Source organism: Dunckerocampus dactyliophorus, chromosome 13, assembly GCF_027744805.1.
Source record: "Dunckerocampus dactyliophorus isolate RoL2022-P2 chromosome 13, RoL_Ddac_1.1, whole genome shotgun sequence".
In the NCBI taxonomy this organism is placed as follows: Eukaryota; Metazoa; Chordata; class Actinopteri; order Syngnathiformes; family Syngnathidae; genus Dunckerocampus; species Dunckerocampus dactyliophorus.
In genome coordinates, this window is record NC_072831.1 from 17,330,725 (window position 1) to 17,342,110 (window position 11,386).

At 42.5% G+C, this 11,386-nt stretch overlaps 1 protein-coding gene across 1 annotated transcript; it reads right to left on the reverse strand.

Annotated features, from left to right (window-relative positions):
* Positions 1-8,181: 8,181 nt before the first annotated feature.
* gjb10 (gap junction protein beta 10) lies at positions 8,182-11,179 on the reverse strand. The gene is made up of 2 exons (XM_054797196.1): positions 10,757-11,179; positions 8,182-10,246 (listed from the first exon to the last, which is right to left on the reverse strand). The coding sequence occupies exon 2, from the start codon at positions 10,190-10,192 to the stop codon at positions 9,407-9,409; it is 786 nt and encodes a 261-aa protein (XP_054653171.1). The 5' UTR covers positions 10,193-10,246; positions 10,757-11,179; the 3' UTR covers positions 8,182-9,406.
* Between the last annotated feature and the right edge of the window lie 207 nt (positions 11,180-11,386).

Sequence of the window (11,386 nt, forward strand, 5' to 3'; positions counted from 1 at the left end):
GGGGCGGACTTACCATTAGGGAAACACAGGCAATTTCCTGGGGCCCCCAAACGTCTCATAAAAACGGATTATTGGATTTTTTCCCAATTTAAAGTACATGTTACTGTTTTAGTCGTATTTCAGCCATAAAAGTACATCACAATGCATAATCTATCATGATCATTTTGCAAAGGACTATTCCATGTTACTGATTGATTCAGGAAGACGGTAGTAAAACAAACTTGTTAGCGCATTGGAACGGCCACATAGTTCCACAAGTGAGTCTACAGATGTCTTTAAGCGCATCACCATTGGATACTCAGCCAGAAGAACACTGTGTGGCATCATGTACAATGTGAACATTTACAGGTTCTTTTTCTATCTACAGTATATCATCATTATCTATCTCTATAGATCTATACATACCGTGCCCTGTGTATAATACGGTTCAAAAAACGCACTATGTGGCGTGTATTTAAGCAAGGGTGGTGCTGCACGCCAGACGCGCAAAAAGAGTGATGTCACACCCCAACCTGGGATCCTGGCAGCCGGTGTTTATGCCACGGAGCCCAACTTGTCAATGAACTAATGAATTCACTAACTTTTGCCATTTTTTGACTGGATTACATTTCACCCGTGGAGTACTGGGACACAGGGATCGACGCCAAGTGGATGATAAAGTGGGTGTGTACGTTCGTGAGTGGAACTGCGGCTTTCGGCGTTGAATTATTCGCCTGACTCTGGGGACACAAAATTGGTGGGTCTTTTGTAGGGTTTTCTCCGGTCGCAAGATCTCGCAAGACTAAAACGCGACAAGATTTCTCGTTCAGAAGAAAACAGTCAACAATAAATAAATTCATCTCACGATAAATGAAAATGGACTCGATAACTTTGCCTTTGTCGATATGTTGCCATGTTCATGCATGTCTGTTTTCCTCGAAGAGAGTTCACTCTGGGCATTGGTTTCAGCACCTTGGTGCGTTTGGGTCCATAGAACAACAGCATGGACGGAGTGAGCCCATTTGTCTGTCATACAGTCTCTTTGTCTCAGTGGGTGGAGGCGGGGCCGCTTGCATACACACAGAATGAAGAAGAGTGTAGCCTCCTGAGAAGCAATACAAGGCAACGTAGTCGATATTAAATGAGTAGATTGCAATATATTGTCATATATTTCTAATCGTTTTTCATCGTGCTTTTCTTAAAGATCATGTTAAAGTCTCGTCTAGTTCTCGAGACCCAACCTCGTGCATCCTTTCATCTTGTGAACTGAGTGTCTCGGACACCCCTGGTATTTTGGGGTCGTACGGGTCCTATACGAGTATTTTATGTTTGATTTTTATTATTGACGGGTGGGAGGTAAAGGAAGGTGGGATGTTGATATGCTAGTTTGGGGGGAATGTCATGAATGTCATGAATGTCATGGCTGGTCTTCACACGACTTCTTGAAAGTGCGTTGTAGCTTTGGAAATTGTGTAAGTAAGTACTTGTTGTTACAGCATTTGTGGAGAAAAATGAAATTACGCCAGTGGGGAGGAGAAGGCTAGAGGGGGGTTATTTAAAAACATGGCAATGTATGGAGGGCCCCAATGACTCAATACGCCCCGGCCTGGTGGCTGTGAGGCAAACATGCTAACCACATTTCCACCGTGCTGCATTAGACGTTCCAAAGAGCCGTGAAGAATGGACCATGGAGACATCAAGCTCTTTTTGAATGGCTGGATACTTCCTGGACAGTGTTGGTAGTGACATGTTACCACTCAGAGTGAGAAGTTTTCTGTGCCGTGAGGGGATTGGAACACCAATATAAATAATATCTTCAAGATTAAACACTCTTGATGCACTAAATAATCATTAAATGTACTTATTTGTTCCATCGATGCACACAGAGCAATAACGCTGTCTCCTTTCTGCTCCATTCTTCTTGTGCCGTGAGGCATTCATGCGCACTCGTAATTGTGAGGGTTAGGCGCTCATTTTTTTAAAGTTTCATTTTATTCACGTACCGCCATGACAATAGGTGTACCCCTGGGGGTACGCGTACCGAGGATGTAAGGCATTACTAGCGTGCATAAAAAAAAAAACAAAAATCCTGCTGGGTTTGAAATGTCTTCCGTAATTCCATGTAGTCAGTCGGCACATGTTACTTCTCTTGCTGTGACTGGGATTTCTGTTTAAGTCCCGCCTTCCTTCGCTGTCACCCGCTGGCTTTTCAGCGACTGTTGATTCATCATCATGATAGCAGCATCACCGATGGGTCGTGATGTCACTTCAGTGTGCGCACACGCCAAGTAGGTCGTGTCTCTTCTGGAAGTACGCCATGGCAGTCATTGTTTTTAGTAAATGACTACATGAAGTTATGACAAACAAGGATGAATAACTACACGTTAATGTGTTCATGGAAAGGAGCTCTATTATTAACATTAGTATCATTAGTAATCTGTTGTTGTGGTTCCGCATAGACGGGTCAAATTAAACACAATCCGCTTCTTCCTACTTCTTTTCAAACATGAATTGTGAAACTGTGATCATGTGATGGTCCTTTCATGTAACCGGTTAAGCATGTCCGAAACAAATAAAGCATTACTTAACCATGAAAGTGGTGATAGAAAATGTATTAGATTTTGGAAGTAACTTGTCTACCACTATTAATAAGAATATTGGTTTTCAATGCCCTATCATTGTGGGCCTAGCAGCATGTTGGCCACAAAGTCAGGAGATATGGAAGATATGGGTTCGTATTTTTGTTCGGGCATCTCTGGGTGGACTTTGCATGTTCTCCCCGTGCGTGCGTAGGTTTTCTCCGGGTACCTTCCTCCCACACTAGGTTAATTAGCTTGCCTATAGGTATGAATGTGAGGGAGAACGGCTGTTTGTCCGTATGAGTCCTGCTGGCCGCCACTCCAGCGGGTACCCCGCCTCTCGCCCGAAGTCAGCTGGGACCTGACGCAGCTTGGGAACATGCTTGTACATTTTTGCCTTTGGAAAAGGTACAACATTACATTGGAGTAAAGTAAATACTCCTGGGAGTTGTACAAGTTTAGGTAATAGCTTGAGGGACAGAAATGAACTCCTACTGCAAAGTTTTTAGTTTTGCATTCATTTCATTGACTACAGGCGTGGAAGTAGAGGTCAAAGAGGTAAATCCACCGGTTTACAGCGGATCGCAATTCAGCATCAACCTCGCAAATTTGCGGATATCTGGTCCCCCAAATTTTTATTTTTTTATTTTATTTGTATTTGTATTTGTATTTGTATTTGTACTTTATTTATCCCACAGCGGGGAAATTTACTTGTTACAGCAGCAACCAAGATACGCAAGTAAAGAGTACAGTGTAAAGTGTAAAGAAATGCATATTGAGCAATTTATTTATGCATAAATGCAATAAATAAATGCAATTTATTTATTATTTTTAGTTTTAGTTAGTTAGTTAATTTATTATTAGTATTTATTATTCCTCCAGAAACAGAAACAATTCACCCTGAGTCAGTAATGATTTATAAATAGGTGATGACCGTACATTTACCACTGTTAAAAAGCCCATAGTGTTGTTTATGTCTTTATGTTTCACTGATAATGTTTTTTCATCAAGTTCATTTTGCTCCGTGGGCCTTGAATGCACCATAGTTGCTGTGAGACGCAGAAGTGAAAATGAAATATAATAATTCGGCCTCAGAACTTGCAGTGAGGAACGGTAAGTAAGAACTATCTGGAATTACAACAGGCAAGCAATGTGGTTTATGTTGGAGAAATGCCTTCCCCAACAGCTAGCCGGGACGGCCAAGCGGCCAGCAGAGCAGGAGGGCGTCGTGCTCCCGCTCTAGCCGCTTCAGAGTGACTTTGAGGCGGACCCACCACAGACGTAAACGCGGACTCTGAGTCATCTGTTCTTTTGATCATCGTTATCATACGTAAGTACCGCGAAAAGTGTGGCTCTACTGTAAGTCTTAAATGGTAAAGTTCTTATTTTTGTGGCACATCTTATAATAATGCTGAGAGTCACATGTTGACTGATTTATTTCAAATCTGTTGTGGCGGTGGTTTCAGGCAATATCCTAAAAACAGTCCAACGTTTGAACACATATCTTTTATATACGTACAGTATATACATCATAAACTTGTGACTGGAACAACATAGATTATTGTGTATGTATTGCACATTTATATATTAGGGTGTGCAGTAGATCAATGGCGAAAATCCACAAGTCATTGAGTCGCCCATCAAATGTCTACTTTTGCTCGCGCACCTCTCCCCTTCAAACCCTCCTGCTAGCGTGAGGTGACACTCTCCTCTCATTTTGGATCAACATTTGCAAAAAGACTGATTCTTGTAATTACCAGGTCCAGAACTTGCGTCGCATCTCACAGCAAGTATGGTGCGTTCAAGGACTGCCGAACAAAGTGTGAAAGCGTTTGACAAAAAAATATTATCAGTGAAGCATAAAAACATAAACATTCTTTTTAAAGTGGTACATGTATGCTGTACATTTTAGCTGTGTTATCATATATTTATAAAGAATTACCAGTTTAGGGTGAATAAGGAAGACACTTTATTTTCAGAGAAAAACATAAAAAATCATTTTTTGGACACAAATCCACAAATTTGTGAATGCTGCATCGTAAATGTGCGGGGATCCACCGGACCACCAAGGCTTCAGCCTTCTCTTATGTACTCTCATATACCGCCTTTCAACATGCTACTAAAACATGTTACTTCTGACAGACACTACTAATATTTTGCAAATAAAGTTCGCCACTAACAAGTCATGAGCCAACAGTGTTTACAGACAAAGTTGAGCGCGTACATGCTGAAAGGCAAAGCAATCAAATACTGTAGCAACTTGATGAAGCTAGCATGCCGACACTTGCATCGGGGAGGTTGTTTTCAGACGTGTTTTACATGGTATTTTTTTCATTTGTCACGTCAAGTCCAGTCTAGCACGTCAAAAGATTGCTCGCAGTCAGCAATGCTCTCGCAAGAGCCCACAAAATATGAGGAAAGACTGTTCAGAAAAATGCAGGAACTGTTACAATGCCATTTTTAAAAATCCTCAGGAAGCCTGATGATCAAGTTGGCATTTTAAAAGTGTTTTTACATCCTTGTCACACGCTTCTGGGAAAGTGTGGCACACTTCCTGGTCACAAACAATCTTTCTTCAAATGCTTAGTACAGGGTGTTCAAAGCGTTTTATTTTATTTTTTATTGGCACACAGCACATTTCAAATATAGAATTTAACACGAAAACTAAAGAAAAACAACAAAAAAAACAAGTAATTTTACGAGAATAAAGTCCAAATATTAAGACAAAATGTTTTAATCTAACAAGAAAATTTGTATGAGAATAACGTCATAATATTATGAGGAAAAATAACGGGACTCAAGCGAACCACGGTGAGAGCCATTTCACAAATGGTGAAAACATGAAACAGTGGTGAACCTTCCCAGGAGTGGCCGGACAACCAAAATGCCCCCAAGAGCACAGTGACGACTCACCCAAGAGGTCACAAAAGACCCCACAACAACATCCAAAAAACTGCAGGCCTCACTTGCCTCAGTTAAGGTCAGTGTCCATGACTCCACCATAAAAAAGAAACTGGGCAAAAACAGCTTGCATGGCAGAGTTCCAAGACCAAAACCACTGCTGAATAAAAAGAACATTGAGGCTAGTCTCAATTTTGCCAGAAAACATCTTGATGATCCCCAAGACCTTTGGGAAAATACTCTGTGGCCTGACGAGATAAAAGTTAAACTTTTTGGAAGGTGTGTGTCCCATTACATCTGGCGTATAAGTAAAGGCGCATTACAGAAAAAGAACATCATACCAACAGTAAAATATGGTGGTGGGAGTGTGATGGTCTGGGGCTGGAAGACTTGCTGTGATAAATGGAACCACGAATTCTGCTGTCTACCAAAAAATTCTGAAGGAGAAAGTCCGGCCACCTGTGGCCTAGTCAAAGTCCTGACCTGAATCCTATTGAGATGCTGTGGCATGACCTTAAAAAGGGGGTTCATACTGGAAAACCCTCCAATGTGGCCGAATTACAACAATTCTGCAAAGATGAGTGGGCCAAAATTCCTCAACAGCGCTGTAAGAGACTCATCGCAAGTTGATTGCAGTTGTTGCTCCTAAGGGTGTCCCAACCAGTTATTATGTTTAGGGGGCGATCACCTTTTCACACAGGACCATGTAGGTTTGGATTTTTTTTCTCCCTTAATCATAAAAAAATTCCTTTTAAAACTGCTTTTTGCGTTCACTTGAGTTGTCATTGACTAATATTTAAATTTGTTTGATGATTTGAAACATTTAAGTTTGAAAAATAATAAATCAGGATGCGGGCAAACTCTCTTCACACCACTGGATGTATAACTTAGCATATCTACGTGTGTTAGTGTACTAAATATCAAAGTGGCCTTGCATCCTTTCATTTTCCAGTGTGCGGCCCTCGGTGGAAACAGTTTGGACACCCCTGGTTTAGCAGGAAGTTACAAAGAGGAGTTCAGTCAAACACCCCGCCTCAAAGTCTTGCAGCTGTCAGCTAAAACTCACACAATATCGTCAGAAATCCACAGACATGCTTGAGCATGTGAATATATTCATTCTAAACGGAAGATTAGACGATATAGAGAGGGGGAGGGGTGAAACAGTCGCATTTTGTCTCCGGATGAAAAACTGGTCCAGTCAGTTGTGTTGGGACACACCAGGAGGAATGTACCACCTTTGCTCACCTTCTTCCAGCGTGTTTCCGCAGGATCCGACCTGCACGACTGCATCACAACACAATGCTGGTGTTGTCAGAGGAAGGAAATGCACCCTTATTAGAGATGTGCATTGAAAACACGCCAGTTTTTTACAGAATTGGGACGTACCGGTACTCGTCTCCGTTAACTCGTTCAATTGCTCACTCCTGCTACCGCTGGCTAAGTAAAAAATGTAAACCAGGTAACATGTCATGAATTGTGCAACTGTTACTTAACTGCTTTGGTATAAATAAACGTGTCATCCCGATTGAAAACAGCTCTGGTCCTCGCCTCAAATCATCTCTCCTTTCGTCAAAAAGACTCGATGAAGACTCGAGTTTCACCGACTCACGGTTTGTCGCCGAGCATCTACAGCTCAGCTGCCAAACGTGTTCGTATGTACGAGTTTCTGCTCATGCCCTCTGATGAATGAATCGAATACCCGATTTACTTCCGTGAGCGACTCATAAGAACTTGAGTCAGTGAAAAGAATGAAGTTTTCCATCGCTACCCAGGATGGACAGAAGCTGAGACATAACCCATAAAGTAGGCGTGGGCGAATTGATCCTTATACTGATAGCACTCTGAAGGCAGTATCAGTATCAAATTGATATTACCTTGATGAGATCAGTATTTTTCAGTTCTTTTTTAATGTTTATTTTCAAACATATCTGTGTGTTTTTTTGTTTGTTGTTCGTATTATTGCATTGCCGATATTGTTTCTTCATGTATTGTTAACAAACTGGGCGTCCTTCAACGTATGCAAGAGGCTGCTACAGAACTTGTACCAGACTGTGGAAGATGGCGCCCTCCTGTATGCAGTCTTGTGCCGGTGGAGCAGCCTCAAGAAGAGGGACGCCACACGCCTGGAAACTGGTGAGGTGGACAGCCTGACATGTGTGGCAGAGCAAAGGACACTGAGGAGGCTCCTTTCCATCACGGACAACCAGTGTCATCCAATGCCCAGCACCATCTGACAACAGAAGATTAGCTTCAGTGGCAGATTACTATCACTGCCCTGCTCAACCGAAAGACTGAGCAGATCATTCCTCCCCCACGCCATGCGGCTTTTCAACACAACAAAGGGGGAGGGAGAAAAACACACACAGGACGGGACTTATTACCTTATCATAAATAATAATGATTATGTATTATTATTATTATGTATTATTGCATTACAAATTGGAAGTGAACCGTTCTGTATTATTTATTTATTCTTGTTTTCTTATTTTTCTTTTATCTTGCCTTGTTTATTATGACTTTTGGAGAGCTGCTTGAAACGTGAATTTGTCTTACAGACTAATAAAGTATCTATCTAATGCATTTGTACACAATAAGAGTACTTCTAGAACCTAAAGTAGAACATATGAAGTTCTTCTCCAGACAAACACGTTCATATCAGCGTGGTTTATTGTCACATAACCTTTTCTTTTATTCTCAGCCTGAACAAAGTTCCCAGTGCAAATAAAAGAATCATCTATAGCGAGGCAGCATGAGCACTGAATTCCTGCCGTGGGTGGGCCGTGCACGTCATTGGGGATGAATCAAAGCAAGGAGCAGGGAGGCTCCTCCCTCTTTTCCTCCTCAAAGTACCAATCAACACAACACAAACCAGGGTGTTGCTCCTAGCAACATGGCGGCGTACAAAGATGGAGCTCTCCACAAGCAATACAAGCTCAAGAAGTGTAAATCAAGTGTATTTAATGAAAAATATACATCTTAACAGTGTAAAAGTTTCATACCAAAATGGTGATAAATTACAAAAAAAATATGTAAACAAAGTCAGCAAATAAACACACACACAGTGGACACAAGTATTGGAACACACGGCCATGACATAAACAGGAAGTAAAAATGGAAGAAAAATACACACTATTCTGGGAATACTTATAATCCCAAAATGGTTTGATGGGGTTGAGTTCACGCCATCACATAATTGATCTTTATCAATTTGGACAGTGTAGAATTGATCATTGCTAAGTAAAGGCATCTTGAAGCAACGGAGTGCACTGCTTGGCTGCACCCAGCAGAGGCGCTGCTGAGACATGTGACATCAGCTATGAAGTTAGGTCGCTCTCTGTGGCGCAACTCCTTCGCAGGCAGCATTAACCTGCTCAATATAACGCCGGCATGGAAACAGGAGTTCGGAACATTCACGGCGAGATTCTCCTATCCCTTTATAAACGTCACTCACATGATTTGAGTGGCGTCGTTTTAATGCCGGATGTTCTTCCTGGTGCGACGCTTCCATTTATCTGGACTTGGGAGGAGGAGCTTGTACCATGATACTACCAGCCCCACCCAAAAAAAATTCCATCCCTAGTTAGTTGAGTAAGAATTGTGTCCCAAAACTTTTGACCGTTTTGAGTATGTACGATTTGAGGAAACATAGTACAGCTTGAACGGAAACATTTAGAGGCTTGGCAACCATCAGAGAGGAAAATCTTCCACAGAACCCGTGTGTGTGTGTGTGTGTGTGTGCGTGTTTGAGAGCGTGTCCAAACCATGGGCTGACTCATGTAATGATATCAACACTGCACTGCACAAACTTGCCTTTTCTTTGCCTCCTAGCCGAGCGCCATAGAGAGGCAAGATGGAGGCGTACAGATCATGTCCTTAAGTCTATAAGAAAGTCCCTGTCTTGTTTAAGTCTTTGTTTGAAAAAGAGGGGGCGGGGGTGGCTCATGATCTCAAGATATAGCTACACTGTAGGCAGGGGCAGGGGTTCGGGGGGTGTTCTTTTCTGAGACAGAGTTCAGAGCATTGGACTCCATCAAGTTGCTTCCGCTGGTGGTGACGATGTGGTGAGAGTGATGGTTGGGGGTGAACCACTCACGGCAGCGTTTTCCCACCAGGTAGATGATCTCCAAAATGGAAAGGAAGATGCACAACATGCTGGTGACCACCATGAAGATGGTGAAGATTCTCTTCTCGGTGGGCCTGGCGATGAAGCAGTCCACCTTGTTGGGACACGGCTTCTGTTCGCACTTGATGAGTAAGGGGAAGTCATAGCCCTCGTATATATGGTACAGAAGGTAGACAAAAGTGGTGTCCACACCGACTTTAAAGACCAAGGTGAGGACGTACGTCCACCACAGGCCCCCGCGCTTCTTGCCGGTGTTCTCGTAGAGGCGACGGCAGTTTTCGCCGTACTTGAGGCGGTTTTTCCGCTCCCGGTCCTCCCTGTAAGCTACGTGCATCACCACCAGGAACGAGGGGCAGGTGACAAAAATGAGCTGCAGGGCCCACAGCCTCACATGGGAAACGGGGAAGAAGTGGTCGTAGCACACGTTGTGACAACCCGGTTGAGCCGTGTTGCATTTGAAGTCCTTCTGTTCGTCGCCCCACACTTTCTCAGCCGCCACCACGAACACCATCACCCTGAAGACGAACACAATGGAGAGCCACACGCGCCCAAAGGCGGTGGAGTACTTGTTCACCCCGCTGAGGAGGCCCTGGAGGAAAGCCCAGTTCATGTTGAACGACTATCACTTGCTTCTTTGTCTTCCTGCTGATGAACACTGAAAATACTGAAATAAAAGAGCACAGAGGAACATCAGCCAACCGTTCGGTTCGCAAAAGAATTTTTTTCAGCTCAGTGATTGTCACAGTAACAAGAAATACTTTACTGATGCAAATTGTCGGCAAAGGGAATTTGTAATATACTGTACTTCATGAATTTGTACCGTATCTGTGTTTTGGCAATACAGTACAGTGTATGTTTTTGTCTAAGTTTGTAGACAAATGTAACAACCCAAGTGAAATAAAAACCGAGTCTCGTGTAAAACAGGTCAAAACGACTAATTTAAACAGTTGATTTGTTTGCCGATTTTAAGGCAAATCGTTTCCTTCTACAGTATTTCCATGCCATCCCTGTTGCGTTCACGGAACCACAGTCAAGTCGTCGCTGCCACATCAAAAGCCATGACAAACTTTTCAACATCAGTGCTTAACATGAAGAGTAGAATGTTTTAAAAATCGACAAAAACAACACAACCGCCGTATCGTTTGTAGCATTAAAAGACTTTTCGAGTACTTACGGTGTTGTAGGTGTATCAGCACTCCGATGAACTCACCGAAGAGAATGTGAGTGGGGTTGTCAACAGGACAGACGAGTGGAGGGTGGAGCTGTGTGTGTCTGCCGTGTCTTTGCAACTTGCGACCTGCACAGGTGTCCTCAAGCAATCATGCCGCGAAATTTACATCTAAATGACTACGTTAAGCTTTACCAGAAAGTTCTCACCGGTATGCTTTGGAACACTACTCGCCCAATCGAAGATTGGGTTTTTCCTCCACAGACGTGTCCATGCAACTATTGAAACATACAGTACAGGAATAAAAGTGTAAGAACTACAAAATGGATGGCCACCGTCAATGTATCCCACGACACGTTCCATTCCTTTACACAAGTCGATAAAAGCACCACTAGTGTAATTGCGCCACCTAGTGGCTGACTTTGGTATAAAAAGGCATTTTCACACGTCATCGATCTGTTCAATTTGAAGATGCACTTTTTATGGCAAATGTTGAAATCTTAACAAAAATATGTTATAGATCAGATCTATGTAATAGAGCAGAAAAAAACAAAGTATGTTATATTTTACATTTAGTAAAGTGGTTATACAGTATATATTTAAAGACAACACTTTGTCTTATGAGTTGTTCATATC